At 36.7% G+C, this 23,201-nt stretch overlaps 1 protein-coding gene across 1 annotated transcript; it reads left to right on the top strand.

Annotated features, from left to right (window-relative positions):
- Positions 1-5,011: 5,011 nt before the first annotated feature.
- On the top strand, positions 5,012-23,153 carry LOC6031112 (facilitated trehalose transporter Tret1). Its single transcript, XM_038260907.1, is given in 5 exon segments — positions 5,012-5,263; positions 5,729-6,170; positions 9,199-9,404; positions 9,407-9,469; positions 21,198-23,153. Coding segments are annotated over 4 exon segments (1,599 nt in total). The 5' UTR covers positions 5,012-5,263; positions 5,729-6,162; the 3' UTR covers positions 22,520-23,153.
- The last annotated feature ends 48 nt before the right edge of the window (positions 23,154-23,201 follow it).

A 23,201-nucleotide genomic window follows, 5' to 3' on the forward strand; every position in this document is an offset into this window, starting at 1 on the left:
ACCTACACCTAAAACTAAACTCAGGTGTTCGAGCTGGCAAAGTGGTGCTGCGAGTTCGTTGGAACTCATTTTTCATTTTCTCTTGCGTGACCTTTCTGGCGTCAAAAACTGCGCAGCAAATAGAGAAAAAGAGGCATCTTCCACCGCAACTAATAAGTTGTGGAGAACTAAAGAGGGCATGATAATAGCCTTGGCTGTATTTTTTAAGCTTAAACCTTTTCGCAATTTTGTTTATTTTCCCTGCAATTTTCCCTTCCTACGAACATATGGTCAATCGCACTATTATTACCAGTCTCTTCCAGAAATATTCCTCTTCAATTGACCCATACGGGTCGGGTCTGTTTGGGCAACAACTGGTGGCAGATCTAGCTTATCAGCTCAACGTATGACGCACTACATCCTGTGCGATGAGTGGTGGAAATAGAATCTCTACTAACGTCATGATTCGAAATCCGGACACTTAGTAGCATATCATTTTTGTTATAGCTGGCAAAAAATCATGTAATAAGCTGGAAATGTAGAAATATCATCAGGATGTAGTATAAACAGTCAGTTTCAAGAAAATGCATGCAAAATATGTCTTTTCTAACAATTTTTTATCAGAATTTTAAAATTAAAATGACTTGTTGTGCTTCGAATTCCGGACACTGATAAAAGCTGATTCGAAATCCGGACACTTTTGCTTCGAATTCCGGACACTCGATTTTACTTATGAATCGCACAAATTTGGACTGAAATGCTAGTGAATGGCATTCGTTAGGTCTCAAATAGGCTGTTAACATCAAAACAATCGATAGTTTATATAAAAATTTGCTATAATTTAAGGAAATCGAAACCATAAATTTCTGCTTTGCCTTCCCGGTGCTTCGAACGCCTATGAAATATTTCAAGTGAAATGTTTCGCATTTTTGGTAAACTTATAATTTTGTTGTATTTAATTGTTTTGGCATTAACTACAGTATTCAAACAAACTTTAAATGAAAGTTGATGTTGGAATTCATCAAATAACACAGTTTTGACATTCATAACGCAAACTTATTTCCAAATAATTGATAAAACAAGATGAAGTGTCCGGGTTTCGAAGCGTCCGGGAATTCGAATCATGACGTTATCATTGTTTGATTTAATCACGTAATCAAAATAGATTAGGCATCGCTGATTTCTTATTCCAGGTTGTTTATAGAATTTATTTTCCTTGAACTCCACATAAATCTGTGACTATTTTATAAATATACTGTCATCTTATGCAACTCTTGATTCTTGGATTCTATTTATAAATTGAGAGAATCACCTTTGTTTGCTAAACCAATAAAGATGATAAATTTTCAACCGACTGTTGTGCTAAGCCGCGAGTTGGTTTATTCAGCAACAATAAATTCTTATCAGCAATGTTTTCGTTAGTCAAGTGTCTCCTGATGGTGGTGATGCACTTGCGGCGTTGACAAATGCACGTGCAGTGTGAGTGTAAATATTTTTAGGTTTGTTTTTAACTGGCATCGAGTTATCTCCGAAATGTTATTTGGGTGTTTTCAGCTCAACAATAATTTTCTTTCTTAAGTTTTTTTTTTCAAAATAATATCATTAAATTTGTTTTTTTTTATTTTTTTAGATTTTTTCTACGGATTTTAACTGACTCTACCTTATATGTGGATAATGTTTGATAAATATTCAGTTCAAACTCTTTTTATCCGTATTGTTCTACTCCACGTGGGTCCACTTCTTTTTGGCGAAAATTGTGAAAACCCTCAATACCCTCGTTTTCCACTTTTTCTCATCGAAACCGACTACTTTATCGACTTAATTTTGCTGGGCGAGATAGGACGCCGTCTATTTTTAGACGATGACTTTTCCACTTTTGCACTTGAAAAAAAAAAAACCAGATGGCAGCACGATGTAACGCCACGTCTCTATTATTAATACTGAGATATCTCTGAAACCACAAATCGTTGACGTTGATCATTTTGAGAAAATCGGATAACGAATCGATTGAAACGGTCCATTTTCAAATTAAAAAAAATAATTCAAAGTTGCAACCTCACATCGTGTAGTCGTGTGACATTGATAAGCTAAAGATTTTTTTTTTGCAAAATGAAAAATACGAATAAAATACAAAAAGAATGATATGGAATCAAAGTACCGTAAAATAAGGTGAATTTGATAGTTTTGAGATTATTCCGCAAAATGAAGAGTACAAATTAAATGAGCAGTTCTCTACGAAATCGGTCTTTTTTCTTAAATTTTAATTTTTGTATTTTTTGATCCGACTGAAACTTTTTTGGTGCCTTCGGTATGCTCAAGAAGCCATGTTGCATCATTAGTTTATCCATATAATTTTCCATACAAATTTGGCAGCTGGCCATACAAAGATGATGTATGAAAATTCAAAAATCTGTATCTTTTGAAGGAATTTTTTAATCCATTTGGTGTCTTCGGCAAAGTTGTAGGCATGGATATGGACTACACTGGAAAAAATGATACACGGTAAAATTTTTTTGGTGATTTTTTATTTAACTTTTTGTTACTAAAACTTGATTTGCTAAAAAACATTATTTTATTTTATTTTTTGATATGTTTTAGAAGACTTGATGCCAACTTTTCAGAAATTTCCAGGTTGTGCAAAAAATCTTTGACAGAGTTATAATTTTTTGAATCAATACTGATTTTGCAAAAAATTGAAAAATTGGTCGCAAAAATTTTTCAACTTCATTTTTTGATGTAAAATCAAATTTGCAATCAAAAAGTACTTTAGTAAAATGTTTATAAAGTGCACCGTTTTCAAGTTAAATCCATTTTTAGGTGACTTTTTTGAAAATAGTCGCATTTTTTCATTTTTTTTAAATAAGTGCACATGTTTGCCCACTTTTGAAAAAAATATTTTTGAAAATCTGAGAAAATTCTCTATATTTTGCATTTTTGAACTTTGTTGATACGACCCTTAGTTGCTGAGATATTGCCATGCAAAGGTTTAAAAACAGGAAAATTTATGTTTTCTAAGTCCCACCCAAACAACACACCATTTTCTAATGTCGATATCTCAGCAACTAATGGTCCGATTTTCAATGTTAAAATATGAAACATTCGTGAAATTTTCCGATCCTTTCGAAAAAAATATTTTCAAAATTTTTAAACCAAGATTAACATTTTAAAGGGGCGTAATATTGAATGTTTGGCTCTTTTGAAATGTTAGTCTTGATCTAAAAATTCCTTCATAAGATACAGATTTTTGAATTTTCATGCATCATTTTTGTATGGCCAGCTGCCAAATTTGCATGGAAAATTATGTGGACAAACTAATGATGCAAAATGGCTTCTTTGGGCATACCGAAGGCACCAAAAAAGTTTCAGTCGGATTAAAAAATACAAAAAATCGAATGACCGAAATCTGAGAGAACTGCTCAAATACGTACGGAATGGTATGGGATCATACTGACCATAGTAGTTAAGTGTTCAAAGTACTTCTAGTAAAATGTTTAAAATAAATATTTTTTTATAATAAATATTATGTTTTTTTGAAACATAATTAAACAAAATCTCTAAAGTTATTTTCAGTAGAACAAATTTCATATGAAATGTGAAAACTTTTGATTCGTGCTTCGTATTCAGTTTAAAATGCAATATGAATCGATAATTTTAGAAACAAAACTAGTTTGAACAAATTTCAAGCAAAATTCTGACTTTTGAACAATTTTACCTGAAAAATTATATGTATTTTGTTAAAATGCTTAAACATAAACATTGTTTTTTTTTAAACTATATCATCAACCTTATTGATAGTACATTTGACGTAAAAATAAAATTAAAATTAATTTAAAAATAAAATCAGAATAAGGAAATCAAAATAAGAACAACTATTTTTTATACACTATTTAAAAAATAGAAAAAAGAAATAGTGCATGGACCTTGCGTGACCTATCCCAGTACATGTTTTAAAAATAATCCGAATACAGTCCAGACTCGATTATCCGAAGGCCTTGGAAAAATTTCACTTCGGATAATCGAAACTTCGGGTAATCTTATTTATTTATTTTCGATTGTCGAGACCCTTAACTACGCTAAAGTGATTTAAATTTTTTAAACCAAGGTGGCGGCCAATATGGCGGTGACGAAGTATTGAAAAAAAAAAATGCATTTTATTATTTAATAGGCAATCAACTAATCAAATTTGACTAAAATAGGGTCGCAGAACTCGAATTTGATGTTTAAAACAAGAAAAAGAAAAAAAAACGACAAAAAATCTGGAAGAGAGAATGGTAAATCTGTATTCTGACACTTGATTTATCTGGCAATACGAAGAATAGCTAAGAATTATTTTTATGTTTCAAATTTTAGTTTTTATTGATACAAAAATCTAAATTATCTTTTGATTTATAGGCGTTCAAAACTGGTTTTGATGGCAACCAAAAAAAAAAAAAAATATTGAAAAAAACTATTTCTATTGAATTTTGATCAAACTTTAAAATTTATCTTTACTTTATCTCAAGTTTATGTAAATTCTATAAAAAATAAACTTTGTTAAACAAACATTTAATTGTATTTTTATAATTTTTAATTTGACCTACTAAACACGAGAAAACTATAAATCATTAAAAAAAACTATCTTTTTTGCAAATAAGGACAACAAATCTATTTTTAGCCATGTATTTTTACCAACCAATCTTCCACAATGATACAGAACGTAAGACAATATTTTAATACATCATTCGAGTTATTTCAATAAATAGCAACCGCAGATCGATTTGCGATTCTCTTCTCTCACAGTTCGAAGCAAAAAAAGGTAAACAGAGAACCAACCAGTTGTTGCTCGCACAACAACCGGCCTACTCCGCGAACCATCTCTCTCTCTCACCGGCAAGCGGAAAAACCAAGCACCTTTCTCTCTCGCGCGCCAAACCGCGCGATTTTCCGCGCGCGCTCTCTTTTTTCCGATTCCTTCTCTCTTTGCAGCGTTTCGCAGCCCAACAACGCCGCGGTTGCTTGGATTTAAGTAGCCATGCCGCCGATGCTCCTCGGTTTAGTCAGTTTGCGAACGCGGCTTAGCTCGAATCGTTGGCAAACGGTTCTTACTTCCGTTTCTTTTTCCCTTTTGGTTTTCTTTTGCCCCTTTTTGGTGTGTATCCAATGAGCGGTCCGGCTCAGTCCTTGTCCAACCGTGGACGAAGAAGCACCAGAAGCCTTATCAGCTCATCTTGACCAATCGTACTGTAGTGAGGGGACTGTAGAAGTTTTTTTTTTCGTGATATTTTTTTAAATATTTTGTGCAGAAGTAAGTATTCGTGTGGTTTTGTTTAGTGTAACGAAGAAGTCAGTTATTGTTTGATCAATTATTGGAAATGCATATTCAACAGTGTACTCGTTATTTAATGTGTTGTCAATGTGAGGTTAACTGGCTTATTTTTTTCAAATATCAAGAGCTGTGCAAATTTCAGTCACATTTGTACTGGATAACTTCCCCGCAAACGACTCACGCCTTATCAGTCAAATAGTTTTGCAACAGCTGGAACCAGATGACGAGTTCATCCAATATTTGCGCACAGCACAGCCGTCGTGCTCAACCCAGCTAACGATAAATGCGATACGCCAAGTGTTTTCTTTTCCAAGATAAAACAACCCATAAAAGTCATCATTTAGCCGTCGAACAAATAGCGCACGTGTTTAGACGCCTCCATCGAAAGTAATTTTCTACAAAATTCATTAACATTTGCCTTCCTCTCCCTTTTCTACTCATCAGGATCCTTCCATCCCTGTGGGACGGTCAGGACAAAGGTTCGCATCCTGACCCCCGACCGGGACAAAAATGACAGTGATCTGTCCATTATCTAGCAACGTCTTCGTTGAAGCCGGTGTAGCCTACCATCGAGCCGCCACCAGGGACTCGGGGTTTGTCCTCTGAGAACAAGGAACTCTGAACCTTCCTAACAGTGCAGTGCCTGTGCAACAAACACACACATTCTCAAGCTGTGATATTTATAAGCGCGCGTACTTTCTGCTGTTTTCCAATAAAGTAAAATAAAATAAGCTAAGTGAGTAATCCCACTACAAGTGTGTGCTGAGTTGAAAGTGCCAACAAGAACGTGTGTGGTGTTCTCGAGAGTTAAGTGACTTCCATCCACGACGATCGTTCTAAGAAGAAGTGAGCAAGAAAACAAACCACAGCGATAAAACATGACGGGGTAAGTTTAACGCGAAAAAAATAAACGTAGATTTCTTCCTATAAATTTTAATTTATTTCGTTTCCACAACTCTGACGGTGTTGGTTGTGGTTTGATCGAAAAAAAAACATCAAAGTGTTGTGCTCTGGAGAGGAACCAAAATGTTACGAGATTTAATGGGGCTCATTTTTATTCAGCGGCGTTGAGTTGATTGGTAGACAACGCCGGTGTTATTTTTTATGTGAATTTATTTTGCGCACAAGCTCACAAAGTTGCGCAAAAGTGAAATGATAGCAGAAAAAACGGAAATTTAATTGTTATAGTGCTGGCTCTGCGGTGAGTCAACACGTTTGCAGACTTTTGAGGGGGGAAACCACAATGTTATGCTTGTCATTGTTATGTTTAATGCAATTTTATCCTCTTTGCTAAAAATAAAAATAAAATTTCCCCTTGAAAGTTATTTATAGTTTGGGAATCACTTGGTTAGTTCATTTGAAAAATCACAAATTGAATCAAAAACAATTCAATTTTAAAGATGAATTTTACTATCAATGTTCCACTAATTCAAAACCAAAGTTTATCATCTAACATTTTTTTCGAATTCACGCTCGATTTCAATTCAAATAGAGTTTGTACTGCAATTTGTTGAATAATCCTTAGTTTATAATTTTGTAAAGAATGCACTCGTGGATATTTCTTTTTTAAATTTTCCCATTTACCTGTAAAATCATGATTATGCTAAACACCTAAACCATCACTTTAAATTTAACAATATCCGAGATCGGAAATTTTTCTTTAGCTTTTTTCTTCAGACATAAAAGAAATACTTAGAAATCCATCCTCTGATTTTTTAACGTTTTAAGACATACTGAATCCTTGTAGCATTTAAGTGTTGTACAATTTCATTGTCTTGAAATAATTTAATAAAAAGTTTAGTTTTTTTACTAGTTCAGACGCTAAAATTAAACTCGTTTTAATGGGTTTTGACAGTCTTCAAATATGTCAATGAAAACAAAAAAGAAATAACAAGTAAAGTTCATTGAAAACATATTTTTTTAAGTTTTTGTTTTCAGTTGTTTAAGGATGGTCCCATACTGCCAATAATTGAAGATTAGGCTACTATGACAAATTAATTATTCCGAGAAAAAGGCGTTTTTCTGTTCGTCGTCAAGGCAATTTCAAAGGGGAATGTGATATTAGCAATTTGATTTTTCGCATCGGAAGCCAAAACTAAACAATATTTTAGATTTTAAATTCAAGTTTTGGAAGATGCGTTAGAACATATTCCACGTCACGCTAAAATTGGCTCAAAACAACAGACAACCTGATAAGCTTTACGCGAAACCAATTTAAGAATCAGTTATTTTTTAGAAAACTATGTTTTTTTTTTTAATTTTTTGTACTCTGGGAAAAACATTTGTTGTATTTATTTGCTATAATAATTTGACGTCCGTTTTTAGCTATTATAATGAACTTTTTTGCACTGCTATTTCTGGTGACGATAAGTAGGCCTTCACTTCAATATGGAACGACAGGAAAAGTTGGTGTTTTCAAAACAAAGTTGCAAAACAAATACCTTCAAAAGCATTCAATTATTGAGGAAAAACTGGTAGAAGATTACACTTTTCAACGAGCTTTTTCAAAACTTATGAAAACTCGTGAACATCAATAAACTTTATCATACTTTATTTGTAGGATTTCTAGCGAATTTTCACGATTTTGCAGAATGCAACTTTACATTTTCTGTATCAAATACACTTTTATTACATTTGTTAATTGTTCAAATATTTTAACTTTACTATTCTGCCCATGTTCACATAAATGTCCCATATGCAAAAACAGCAAGCTGAGAAAAACGCGATTGAAGTTTGTCCCATACATAAGGCTACGTGTTAATTTTTCGCGAAAAAACTGGATTTCCTCCTGATTTTTAGAACAAAGTACTGGATGTTATAGGCTTTTCTGAAAGATCACACGATTTTGAACAAAACTGTATCTATAACTCAAAATTGAAGAAAATGCATATGGGACATTTATGCGAACAGGGGCAGTATTGCAATAAACAAAAAAGTTTAATATTTCCAAATGTAAGCCGGCTTTGGAAATCAATGATGCACAGAGACTGTTTTTTTTTCTGCAAATTGTAAAATACAGTCATCAGGGGTGACATTGGATCTGGGGAGTGAGATTGGTTCATACTAATTTCAGCATTTTTGTATGACCCAATCTCACCCCCAGACCCAATGTCACCCCTTCATGTAACTAGAAAACTATTGGTCAGTTATTAAAATTTCAACCTTTTGGTAAATTCTGTTCACTCAAACCCCGATGGTTTGACACCAACTGTTGTCAAACGAACGGGGTCACTTTTTAGTTTGACACCCTTTTACACGGAGTTCACACACACTACCAAACGTTTGTTTTGATAGTGTGCGTGAGCGCCGTGTAAAAAATGACAGTTCGTCACTTTTTAGTTTGACTTTGACCTACCAACGGGGTACAAACTAAAAAAGTGTCAAACGAAAAAGTGACCAACCACCGGGGGTTGAGTGTATCTAGTAATACTTTCCGATGTTCCGAAGGCCTCGGAAAAAAATCACTTGGGATAACCGAACCACGAAAATTTGTTTTTAAATGTGTTTTTTTAATTGTCGAGCTTAAGTATTACCTCAAAACTATTAAAAAGTTGTTTATAATTTTTAAATCTAAGATGGCGGCCAAAATGCCGGTTATGAAAATGCATTTGGAAATTTTTAAGGCAATCAACCTTTCAAATGGTGTCGCAGAGTTCGAATTTGATGTTGAAAGTAAGAAAATAAAAACACAAACAATGTATGTGTCCCATACAAACCTTCGGATAATCGAACTTCGGATAATTGAGTCTGGACATTATTGTAAAACGTATAAATCTTGTTTTTCCTCTGACTGGAAAGGGGTTAAATGTTGGAGAATGAAACTTGTTTGAAAATTGGTGGATTATAAAAAAAGCTTTGCCTAAATGTAAATTGCAAACTTTCTAACCCTATTTTCCATTCTCCATCCCATGCAGGAAAGAAACCTCCGCCCTGGTGGACAAGGGCGCCCTGCCCAAAATAGTGGCCACTAACGAGAAGGGCGTCACGATGACCCTACCCAACGTCGAGGGTCAACCTAGCAAAAGTGAGCGCGGCAAGGCTCTGCGCCAGGTGATCGCCGCCTTCGTCGCCAACATCGGAACCATCAACACGGGCCTGATCTTTGGCTTCTCGGCCGTCGTCATCCCCAGCTGCAGGCCGCCGACTCACTGATCCCGGTGGACGAAAGCCAATCGTCGTGGGTTGGTAAGTGATGGACCCTTGCGATAATTTGTGGTAGAGAAGTGGAACTGTTTACGCGAGATCACGACCTATCTCAAGCGACAACAAAATTTCCTCTGCGCCATTAGCGTCGTGACAGAAAATGATTTTCCTCTTCCTTCTCTACGTCGCGACGTCGGTGGCGGCGTCGTCGTCGCGTGGTCTAAACAAAACATTGGGTTATTTTGAACCGCGTGTGTACAACAGCAGTGCCAACTAGATCACGCAGGGTGACGTGGTGGGATGCACTCTCCGCTCGCCAACTAAGGGGAGGGAGTCAAATTGCCAAACTTTAGGGTCGGCCGATCTACACGTGATGTGGAGTTTGTTGATCGAAATTCGATGCTAAAATTAGAAGTTTGCATGGCTCGCGTGTTTGGCGTGTGGCGACGCTCTTTGGAAGAGCAAAGTTCACGTTTCACAATGTTTAGCAAAGTCAGCTAAACGTGAGTTGAAACATAGAGAGAATCAGCAATTATTGACATTTACTACCAAATGTTTAATAACCCTTAATAACCATCAATAAACCATACACTAAAATACTTCTATTCAAAGCGTATCATGAAATCTTTCTCACAAAAAAAAAATATCTCTTTCCTCAATCTCCGACCGGGTTGACCCGAGTGAACTTGTTTCGCTTTGTTGGTAAACAAATTTTTCCGCCGCGAGCCAGAACCAAGCGGCGTTGCGAATGTGTACGACCGACAACACAGCAACCCAGCAAGCCATGTGTGGGACATTCGAGGGTAATTTAATCAAGAAAAACAGAGTGATTATAACGCGCCATCTTCGATATCTGAGGCTGGCTAAGTCATCGGTTTTATGATTTTTGATTCTCTTTTTTTTTTATTTTTTTTATTGATAATTTAAAAAATTTGAAAAAAAACATGAAAAATTTCAAATTTAAAACAATTTTTTTCAAAGTTTACGCTCGATTGATTCGGAATTAATCGTGTATTCAAATTAGAGACGCGTTCGCGCCCTTGATCAAATATCTAAATTTAAGCTCCTCTTATCCGAAAAAAAGAACCACCCAATTCGATCGATGCCCCCGTAAATCACGTTTTGTCGGTTGCCGCATCATCACGTAACTTTTTTTTTCTTTTCGACACACAAGCTGCCCAATGGCAACGACTTCCGCCGTCCTCGGCTGCTTGGATACTTTGGACTTGGGAGGATGATTTAAGTCGTCGTCTCGTGTTGGGTTGAGGGTTTGTTTTGGTAGTCTTTTTTTTGTTTTTAGTTTGTGGTATTGGTTGCCACGCCAGTTATTTTCCCCTTCGGTGATCGGTTGGCATGGCGACACCACGAAATGTGATCAACAGCTGTTTTGAAAAGTGAGGGAAAAATACTGGAACAGCTGAGATGATAGTTTCGTGTTGGGTGAGTTGCGCGAAGGGATTAATCGAAATTGTGGGACAAGGTTTGTTTGAATTAATTATGTAGTTTGAAATATATGTCAGATTGGTTATGATTTTGAAACCACAGATTTCATAACTTGTGTAGTCAATAGGTTGTTTCTTTCAAAGAATTCAAATTTTCAATTTTAATATTGGAATAAAAATTAGTCTTTGTTTCAGTAAAAGTTGTCATTTCAAATAATTATTCCTTTAGATTCTGCCGATTCTGTTCAATTATTCAGCAAAATTCAAAAAAGAAAGAAACTTGTTGTTTCAGCAGTGTATTCAAAAACGAGTTGCTATCTATATAAATTGGTGTCTTAAAATAGACTGTTTAATGGCATTGTGTACTGTTTATTGACAGGCAGACGGTTTCTAAGCCGGATAAATATCAAGATAGAAATGAAATGAAGGCATTTTGGCTTGTATGACATAACTTCAGAATTGTCACAAAGAAATTCTGCTTTTTATCTACCTTTTGCATAACTCAATTTGCAAGACAAACTGTCTCCCGCCGGTGTGTTCACACCTTTTGAGGTGTTGTTTATTTGCACTTCCCTAGTTTATCTAGTGCCCATCACCTCGCTCGCTGATAAGGGGAACTTCAAGCCAACGACCATGCATTGCGGCTTAAATTTTACTACAAAGTCCGCCAGCCGTAATGTACGTTGATTGTTTACGACTATTAATTTGATAATTGCAGTCTAGGTTCCTCTTCGCCTAATCCATCAAAGTTGGCGAGCAATCATTTTGGCCAAGGTGGCAGGTCGTAGTCACCTTTTCTCTTTATCTTTCTTGGCACAATAAACCTTTTTTTTCGCTCTGTTTTGTTTTTGTTGTGGGACGATAAGGATGATAAGTGAAATTGGAATATGAATATGAATTGCACGAAGCTTAGTCGTGTTACTTAACCAGGTACTTCCTGTTCGGTTTTATTAATTATGTAATTTTTTTTTAAGTAAGATTTCGCATACAGTCCGTACTTATCCGAAGTTCTGGCAACATTTTTAATCTAGTTGGTGAAAAAAAATCTTTTCCTACAAAAACGTCTTCTTTAAATCGGGAATAACATAGGGTTAGCTGGGATCGTTTTGCGATCTTCGACAAAGTAGTTTTTCCTAAAATTCTACATTCTATACTGGGCGTTGTTTAACTGGGCTGCTTTTTAACTGGGCGCTCGATAACTGGGCCGTAGCCCAGTTAAAAAGCAGACAAACGTCAAAAAACCAAAACAAACCGAAATCACCGAAGGGTTAATGGATGCAAAAATCATGGTCAACAAATAAAAAATCTTTTTTCAAACTTTTATGTAATTTCAAGTCACAATTAAAAAATATGAAAAGTAATCATTGTAAACAAATTTGAGTAACTTTTATTTTTATATTTCATCCAATAAATTTTATGCATCGGTAATCCCCTCGTTATTATTCGTGTAGCCCAGTTAGCGAACAACATTCAATGACTGGGCTACGTTCTCAGCCCAGTTTCCGAACAACTGCTGTAAATACAAAAATAAAATGTTCAAAAAATTTAACTGTTGTCAAAAAATGCTGAATTACATTTGGGTCATTCCATCTGAAGCGGAACAGCATTTGAAAACTACCCTCTCCGATCCTGCTCAAATTTGGCAGAGCTGTTGATACTATCAAGACATGCAAGAATCCCAAATTTCATCCAAATCGGACCACCCCCTCCATTTTTGTACCTCCCCAAAAAATCGACTTTTTGGCGATTTTTGACCAAACCTCCTAGTTTCAAACGGCGATAGCTAAGGAACCACAAATCGTAGAAGGTCGGTCTTAGACTCAATTTTGAAGGAAATTGGACGTAGAATCCATTTCCGTGATCAAAATTTTGATTAATTTATTTTGTCTACCTGTATTGCGCAATTGAAAACTTTAAACGGCCGTATCTCAAAACACCCCAACTTATTTTTTTTATTTGACCTCACCATCGTGTTCCCCGGCCAATTTTACATAAGAATCACTTATCGACAGAAATGAATATGTTTCGTTCCAGAGATATCGAATTTTAAAGTTGTGTGTTTTCGAGATTGCCTACATGAGCTTCATTCGCTGCATCTGCTAGAAGCACACAGGTGGGCTGATCAATAACTACTACCTGTCCATTTATTGAAATGATATTTCATCATAAATAATTTTTACCAAATTGGGCAAAAATTAACTGTATAACACTGTAGGAAACTGAAGTTTAATCGCGAATGTGTATCTGCTAAAAAAAAATGAAGTGAATTTCTGTGCTAACCCATAGGACAGAGCAATAACGACACACAGTAAAGGGCAGAATTGGATTCCGACGGAGCGAGCAGGAAAATGCAATTAATCTTGTTAGTAACACTGAACAATAAGCAAAATAGTGGCAAAATAGTGTCACTCAGCAAAAACCCCAAAACCTGCTTTATTATTATTATAATTATAGTTAATTATTGACACTTTACCATAATTTGGCAAATCTGATTTATGGTTCAAAAGATTGATCATATTAAATCAATTTTTATATTGTGAGCCAGCTCCATTTGATTAAAAGATGATTTTGGTCAAGTTACATTTAATAAAAAAAAACTTTATACGTGAGGACAGCAGTTGTATTGTGTTCGGAGGGTGTCGAAATCATCGCATCTAAATTTGGGGAATTAGCCGCTTTGCAGCAGATCAAACCTTGTGATTTTCTTACATTTTTCAGTTTTATACTTTCCAGAAATCCTTTTCCTACTCCTTGTGATGGTCCTTCACTAGAGTACAACGTATCATCAAATTTTATTAATGTTAGTTCATATTTTTTACTCAGTAATGTATCGTGCTCTTATTGTTCAGTGTTACTAACAAGATTAATTGCATTTTCCTGCTCGCTCCGTCGGAATCCAATTCTGCCCTTTACTGTATGAAATTCACTTCATTCATTTTTTTTTTTGAGCAGATAAACATTCGTGATTCAACTCCAGTTTCCTACAGTGTTATACAGTCAATTTTTGCCCAATTTGATAAAGATTATTTATGATGAAATATTATTTCAATAAATGGCCAGGTAGCAGTTATTGATCAGTCCGCCTGTGTGCTTCTAGCAGATGCGGCGAATGAAGCTGATGTAGGTAATCTCGAAAACACAAAACTTTAAAATTCGATATCTCTGGAACGAAACATATTCATTTCTGTCGATAAGTGATTCTTATGTAAAATTGGCCGGGGAACACGATGGTGAGGTCAAATTAAAAAATAAGTTGGGGTGTTTTGAGATACGGTTGTTTAAAGTTTTCAATTGCGCAATACAGGTAGAAACAATAAATTAATCAACATTTTGATCACGGAAATGGATTCTACGTCCAATTTCCTTCAAAATTGAGTCTAAGACCGACCCTCTAAGATTTGTGGTTCCTGAGTTATCGTCGTTTGAAACTAGGAGGTTTGCTCAAAAATCGCCAAAAAGTCGATTTTTTTCAGCCCTGCCAAATTTGAGCAGGATCGAAGAGGGTAATTTTCAAATGCTGTTCCGCTTCAGATGGAATGACCCATTTGTAAAATGTAAAAAAACTAAATGGATTCATAATGAGTTTTTTTTAATTCGCCCGTATTTCGATATTAAAAAAAACTTTTGCACTATGGCTCAAAAGTTGTAATTTGTAGTCCCCTATAACATATTATTTTTCCGAAAATTCCTTACCATAATATATGGAAATATGCTTATTGGACCTTATCAAAACAAAAAGTCCAAATGTGTTCAGGTGGGCAAAAAGCTAGAAATATAATTTTTGAACAACCATGCGTCTCCATAAAAACTATTTGATTCAGCAACGAGTCAATGGAGACGCACGATGACTCATTTTGTGCGGTAACTTTACAATCATAAGCTGATTCAACCAAATTTATTCGTTATTCATCCCTTCACACAGAAAAATAAGGCTAAATTTAAATCAACAAAACATTGTGTTGTTTTTAAAAACAAGACACTTAAAAGCAAGATTTCCCTAACAACAAAAGACTTTTGTGGAATTTAGATGACTTAAGGTTTTATTACTTTTTTTGTTGAGTCAGGCTGATCGCACAAAACATTTTTCTGTGTGTACAACTGCCACTCGAACGCAATCTTGCCTTTATTCCTCAAGTTCAGCACACTTGAAGCGTGTGCTTTCTTACGCTTACTTTATGGCACACAACAAAATTGTCAATAGACATCGATTTCCATAAAGCCGTTCGAGCGACATCGCGACAATCGGCTGACAATGCGCGCCGCGACAGTCCAAGGTGAAAACCGCGCCAAGTCCCGTTCGCGCTCTTCATTTTATTGCCGCCGCCAACAACCCGTTTTGCCAAACTAAGCAAACACAGCGAATGATGAGCAATTTGTTTTGCCCCAAGCAAATATTTAAACTGAATATTTCGCACCGATGAAAAGGCTCGATTTCACGCGTGAAAATTCGCTTCAAGAGAGCAACACGTGCTTTCTTATCGCAGCTGTTGTTGTTGGTGCTGTTGCCCATGGTTACGAATTTTCCAGTAGCTCTTCGGCGAACAACCGGCGCGACGACGTCGGCGGAAGCCATACAGAAGCGCTCCCAGCTGACCATCGTCCTGCCTGTTGAATCGCAGTAGGCCACCAACCAACATGACACTCGCCGTTTGATTGTTTTCTGCAAGTCCGTTGAACCACATCTCACATTGCTACGGGTGATGTGATGTCGGCCACGCGACACTTTCGTGGCCTGCCTGCCGCGATGATATTAAGGTCAGCCCATAATGGCACGGCGTGATGACAGCTAGGCCATTGAGCGAGATGATACTGCGCGGGGGTGTTGATAAACGGGAATAGAAGTGCTTTCACGAGCAAAAACAATAAAACACTCGCAGCCGCTTTTGGTCGCTATCTAATTATACTGTGCGATTAAATTTGTTTGGATTAGACAAATGGGTGTAAAGTTGATGATGAAGGGATATCAATCGAGGGAGGCCATTGTTGTTTGCCATAATTGGATCATAATGTCATGATAAAAATTTTAATATGCAGATTGTTTTAGAAGATTGTTGCAAAAGCCGAATAACTTAGTAACATAGAATCAAATTAAATCTTCGTCAGTGGGAGTAATTTAGAGCCAAAATTAGATTTTTTTTTATTTTCAAAAACCGATAAAAAGTTGATTTTCTTGACTAACTTTATGTCAAACTTTTATTTTTTCAGGATTTTTTTTTTTGAAAACAATACGAAATACGAACTTCGCGTTTTTTTACATTGAATATTACGCTCATTTAAAATGCTAGTCTTGATTTAATTTTTTTCGAAAAGATCGACAAATTTCACGAAGGTTTCATATTTTACCATTGTAAATCGGACCATTAGTTGCGGAGATATCGACATTAGAAAATGGTGGGTTGTTTGGGTGAGACTTAGAAAACTTCAATTTTCATGTTTCTTTTATTTAAGCCGCTGTATCTCAACAACCAAAGGTCCAATCTTCAATGACTCTTACACAATTTCATAGAAAATTTTCTGAACTTTTCAAAAAAATATGTTTGGGAATGGTCACTATTTAAAAAAAAACTAAAAACTGCAAATATTTCGCTAAAATCAAACTTTCGGTGTCTATATCTAGAAAACAGAGCCCTTTATCAAAATATCTGTTAAGTATTTTTGATTGGAAATTCAATTTTACATTAAAAAATACGTCAAATTTGTTTTTGCATGAAATTTTGATTTTTTCCAAAAATCACTATTTTTTCAAAAATTCATAACTCGGCGGCAGATTTTTTGACCATGTTTCTCTATGGCTCAAAAGTTGCGGGTTTTTGTCCCCTAAAACATATCAAAAATCTCGAAAATCTAAAAATACGTATTTTGAGAAATTGAGTTTTAGTGAAAAAAGTTGATAAAAAAATCCGCAATTTTTTTTTCGTGTATCTATTTTTTTCTCAATAGTCCTCAAAAATACCTACAACATTGCCGAAGACACCAAATTGATCAGAAAATTCACTCAAAAGTTACAGCTGTTTGAATATTTACGTACCATTTTTGTATGGACAGCAGCCAAAATTGTGTGGAGACTTGTACTGCCGTTCTACGCATAATTGTCCCATGTTCAAAAAAGTGCAACTGAGAAAAACGCGATTGAAATTTTTCTACCGATTTCTGTGTTTCTACGCATAATTGTCCCGTGGGTTCCTATTCGCCCTATGTGTCCCTAATCGCCCCAGTTAGCAGTTTATTACCCTAAATTGTGATTCTGTAGCTATACAACAGATTCTCGGATTAGTTTTCATAAAGCCGTAAGAGCCATTGGTAAACGAAGCCATTTTTGCCCCGGTAATCGACGTGCTTACGAAAAATCATTTTCAAAAATGCTTGAGACTTGTCATCTACACGTCCTTTAAGTGCCCTAAACTTAAAACAAATGAAATATTGTTTAAATTTTGAAAAAAAAACTAAAATTAGTGCCAGAGGTCACGATGGCTTTTACGGCTTTTTGAAAACTCACCCGAGAGATAAACAAGACATAATGGTTAGTAAAACTAATGATTCCGTGTAAGAAAATACTTGGTGGGACAATTAGGGGAAAGTGGGGCAAGTGTAATAAGCTAAGGAAATGCTAACCCCTTAAAAGTTAAAAAATCTGTCGGATTTTATTATAATCATCTTATTCTAGGTCTTGACTAAGACTTTGTCAGAACAAGTTTTTAAAAAATCCTGTTTTTAATGTAAAAAAATGATTTTAAAATTTTTGATTTTCCGTACGTTCTACTCTGGGTGCTGAATAGTGGTTCGCAAAACGGCCTCAATTTTGAACTGTCAAAGTGGAACCAATTTACTGTTCGCCAAAAGTAGAAAGTATTGTAATCAATCATTAAAAATTGTGTTTTTTTTGCAAAAATGAAAAATGTGTGGCTTTTGAGGACATGGAGTTGATGTCAAGAAATCTTAAGAAAGTTGAGACTTAAGGCGAGATCGTCATTTTTTTTATAATTCTGAATAGAAGATGTTTATGGAGTCGAAGCGGTTGTATCCATCCAGAAGCTGTCTTTATTGTTTGGTTCCGTATGAAAACCTACTGGTTTAGTGAAAATCTTCTCAGTTTAATGGATCAGCTTCGCTAGAATTAGCGATGTTTGTTTCGCTGGACTAGGAAGAGCTGCAGGATCCAAAATCAGCCAGGGAATTAATCTACGACACCACTGAATGAAACTCTCGCCGCAGTTTTTCATCACCCGTAAAAAGAAAAACCCCTTCTAACCGCTCGAAACTTGAAAAACACAGCAAAAAATGTAAAAAAAAACTAGACAAAATAAAACCTATACCACTGATTATAAAACAGCTCATTTGCCAGTAAGAAAAAAGTCATACTTTTGCTTGAACAGCCTCCTACTTTGTAGATGTAAACAAAGTGGGATCGTTCGAAAATCACGTTACGCATTCTCTCTGTTCATCACCCAGGTTCTACTCAACTAGTGAACAATGCATAAAAAATCATGTTAATTTGCTAACCATTGAACTGTTATCACTTAGATACATCAGATTGGAATGTATTTGAAAGGTTTCTTCCATTTTTAGATTAAATAATAATATTTTACTTAAATTTTTATCGTTTTTACGAAAAAAAAATATTACTTAGATGATAAATAGTAGCAATTGTTTATCAGTTTTTAAGTACTTTCGTAGTACTAAAATATGTTGTTGCGGCAATTCGTATTTTTTTCCATACTAAAAATCCATATGGTACACTTGCCCCACCTGAACAAGATTTTATAAAAGCTCTCAACAAAAATAACCAAAAGTTAAATCATACTTTGTAATAGGTGCATGTCATTGGTAGGGACAGTACTGATCTAGGAAAAATATCATTTTGATAAAATAAGCCTTAAAACGAACCCTAAGCCTTATTTTGTACTTTTCAAATATTATATGAAAACAAAGGTTTTGAAAAAAACTTCATTAAATCTTATGCCCCGTGGCGTTTACGTCGTTTTGGCGGTTATGTGGTAGTAGAACCAGCTAATTGCATAGCTAGCAAAAATTCCTCATACTGGAAATAATCAAAATTGTAAAAATTACGGCCGTACGAGCGATTGTTCCTCTTGCCCCATATGGTCGTCTTGCCCCACCTTCCCCTATGCGTAGAAGTTTAACGATGGGACAAACAGACTTGGTGTTGTTTTCAATGAGTTTCCGAACAAAGTACCAGATTTTATGTGTTTTTCATCAAACTAAACTTAAAAATGTCATAAAGTCAAAATCTTCCAAAACTGACATGGGACAATTATGCGTAGAACGGCTGTGTATGGGTGAACCAATGACGCAAAATAGCTTTTTTGGTCATAAGGAAGGTCCCCACAAAGTTTGAGCCAAATAAAAAAAAATACAAAAAAATGGTTGAAATCGGCCGATTTTGTAGAGAGTTGCTCTCTAATAGTGAAAAACAATTCTGGAGTTTTTTTTTGAAAAGGACCAATAAACCAAATTTTCAGTTTTTGCTTTTTTGGTGTTTTTTAATACCCCTGACTCAAGGCGGTTTCAAAAACACCCAAAAAGCAAAAACTGAAAATTTGGTTTATTGGACCTTTAAAAAAAACTCCAGAAACGAAAATAAGAATACTTGAAATAAATGAAGAAAACATGCAGGCCAAGTGCGAATGATTCTGATGATATCCCTTCAGTTGACGCTCAGGCGAGGAACATCCTGGAAGGAGCGTCACTGACTACGTCCGTAGTCCTGTTAGATCTTTCTTGATCAGGACAGTATAGCTCTGGTTCCTTGCAAGTGTCCTATTTTCTTACCTCCACGTTGGCTTGGTTTTCATGATGACCTAGCTGGTGGCCTGTGGAAACGGATCGTAAACCTTTGACCAGCGAGGGTCAGAGTCGAGACGGCTAGAAGAAAGGGGCGCGACAATGTGGGAAAGGGAAGTAATTTGTGATTGTAGACGGTATTGTTTTGATTCGCAGTATGTTGAGTCAACTGCTGTGGATGTACCTGAAACATCACACAACGGGGTTTCTCTTCTTTCCGTTTTTATCTATCATCTATATTCTGTTAATTTTGTTTCACTGATTCTCTAACGCAGCTTCTGTTTACTATCCTCCATTTTATTTCGATTTTACTTATTTGATTCTCTTATTTCTCAACGCTTTTCCACTCTATTTTACTAATTGATGCTGCTGCAACAAACTGTCTGCTTTCCCTTAATTTGGCAGCGATGTCAATTTTGTTTATCATGTGCCTTTTCTTTATTTATCTATTTCAATAATTTCTCATCTTCCCTGTAAATTGCCCATCATAACAATAATCTAAGCTTGTTTGTTATCTCTTTTCATTAACTATTGTTAATTTCTTTATCTTCTTCATAAATTACTATCTTTCTTTTACTATTGATTCTTTACATAGTATATTTCTTTCACTGTCCATTGTTTTGAAACTTCACCTTTTTCTTAAGCAAGTGAGGTTCGAGCCCTGACTCAATTTATGAAATGATTAAAGGATTAACGCAAATATTACTATTGTACCTTTGAAAAACTTTTATAAAATGCTTAGGACCAAAATATTGTAACAAAACACCGCGACAAAAGAAATAGCAACAGATAAACAGACTCAACAAGAGGGAAGATTTCAGGAGAAAACAATACACAGTAAATAACAATAAGTTTTTGAATTCAAACTAAAAATATAACAGTGTTTGCTTTAATGAAAGTTGATAGGCACACTTTAAATGGTTAGGCGCTTATACTTACATCAAACCCTACTTAATGTACCACCCCCGGCCGAGTTAAAATGCGTAACCGGAAAAGAAGGTGTGCATGCCTGGCACGAACACTCAAAGCGTGTTCTAGCGTGTTGCTCGTACTGACTCAGAGCAAGGGTGAGATGTAGGTGTAAGGGCAGTGCGTGTTCGTCGGGAACCTTGTGCATAAGATCGGTCAAGGCCCGTTCTTACACTGAAAATTGCGAATTGCGAATTGAAATAAATGAAGAAAACATAAAGCAAGAGAAATAAAACTTTTCGTAGGGAAAAGAAGTTCAAAAATAAAATAAAAATTACAATCTTTGAAAACAAATTGGGCAGTAGAGGATTACAACAGTACTTGACAGGCCAACAACAGATTGTTTAAGGCAAACAGATTGGCTGATGCAATCGAGCCAGGAGCATATCTCTTGCGATTTTCAAAAAAAAATCAAACAACAACCAACTCCTTTGATTCTCAATGGGGACGCACAGTTTTTTTTTTTCAAATTATATGGAGACGCATGATATTTTTTCAAAGTTGATGATTAAAAATTTTATTTACTACAACGTTTTTCTCTCCCTCTCTCCTTCCAGCATCCCTCTCAGCAATCGGCACCCCAATCGGATGTCTCCTCTCCGGCTACATGATGGACACAATCGGGCGCAAAAAGGCGCTCCTTCTAACGGAAATTCCACTCATCATCGGATGGATCGTGATCGCTTGCGCCACCAACGTCGACATGATATACGCGGGCCGCGTGCTGACCGGATTCGGTTCCGGAATGGTCGGCGCTCCGGCTCGGGTGTACACCTCGGAGGTGACCCAGCCTCACCTGCGGGGGATGTTGTGTGCACTCGCTTCGACCGGAATCAGTTTGGGAGTGTTGCTGCAGTATACGCTCGGGGCGTTCACCAGTTGGAAGACCTTGTCGGCGATTTCGGCATCTGTGCCGGTGGTGGCGTTCGTGCTGATGCTGTTCATGCCGGAAACGCCGAATTTTTTGGTGACCAAGAACAAACCCGACCAGGCGATGAAAAGTTTGGCGAAGCTGCGCGGATCGACGTACAATCTGGAACGTGAGGTGACTCAGCTGCAGACATTCGCCCAGAAGAGTAATCAGAAAAAGAAGCTCACGACGAAGGAAACCATTCAAGCGCTGCTCCATCCGTCCTGTCTGAAGCCGTTTGGCATCCTGTCGCTTTACTTTATGATGTACCAGTTTAGCGGGGTCAACACGATCACATTTTATGCCGTTGAGATTTTCCGGGATTCGGGCACGACCATGGACAAAAACACGTGCACGATAATGCTCGGTTTGGTGCGATTCATCTTTACCATCATTGCGGCAATTCTGCTGCGGAGGTGCGGCCGTCGACCGCTCACGTTCATCTCGGGAATCGGCTGTGGCGTCACCATGATCGGTCTCGGCACGTATCTGTACTTCAAGAAGAGCTGGGAGGAGGCCGACCCGCCGATTGAACCCACCGCCACGTGGTTCCCCGTCGCCTGTATCTTCATCTTCACCATCACCTGCACGCTTGGCTTCCTCGTCGTTCCGTGGGTGATGATTGGTGAGCTCTACCCGATGAAGGTTCGCGGCATCGTTGGCGGCTTCACCACCTGCATGGCACACACCTGCGTCTTCATCGTGGTCAAGACGTACCCAGTCCTGGCGCACCTCCTCGAACGTCACGGTGCCTTCATCCTGTACGGCTGCATTTCGTTCGTCGGAACGGTCTTCTTCTATCTGTGCCTGCCGGAAACCAAGGGCAAAACGCTGCAAGAGATCGAAGACTACTTCTCGGGCCGCACCAAGACGCTCAAAAAGTCCAAACAGCTGGAAGCGACGACGGCGGCCAATGGCAACTCGAAACCGCAGCTGCTCGCCCCAGAAAAGAACAAGCTGCTTCCTTAAGCGCAGTGTGTGCCATACAAGTATTTTCTGTTTGGTTTCTTGGAAAGTGATACTCTTTTTCCTTCGTCCCGTGATTTCAGTCCTCTGCGCGCAGTCCAGTCCAGCGAAAGGCGAGGTTTAATTTAAGCGTGCTTAAACTTTAGACAGTCTATATTAGATTACTTTTTAGGAGCTCTTTTCTCAGCATAGTATTACAACTCTATTAGTTACTATCATTATCTTCTCACCTCTGAAACTGTTTTTGCTTGTTTCGTTATTATAAAACGCTCAATTGGAGAGGATAAAGGATCTGATTTATCGAAAGAGAGCGCACCGTAGCCAGAGGACCAACCACTATTAATTTTAAGCAACTCAGGTACACCGTCACGTGCTTTACAAAGACAGAACACAACAAGTGCGCGATATTGTGATAGCAGATTTCCAAAACTTACTCCTCGAGGAGTGCTGGAACGGCAGAAAAGTGGCTTACAAATTGCTTGTAGATAGTTAGAAATAAACAGACACTTAACAAATCGATTTGCCAGTACTTCATTTGGAACGAACTAAACTTCGAGAATCGACTAAACTCCCAAGTTCCATGCAATGATTACTTTGTCATGTTAGCAAAGTAAGTTGAATAAAACGTAAAACTTAACGAAAACTCCCAACTTTTTAGAAAGAAATGCCCCGTTTCTCATCTTAA

This window comes from Culex quinquefasciatus, chromosome 3 (assembly GCF_015732765.1).
Source record: "Culex quinquefasciatus strain JHB chromosome 3, VPISU_Cqui_1.0_pri_paternal, whole genome shotgun sequence".
In the NCBI taxonomy this organism is placed as follows: domain Eukaryota; kingdom Metazoa; phylum Arthropoda; class Insecta; order Diptera; family Culicidae; genus Culex; species Culex quinquefasciatus.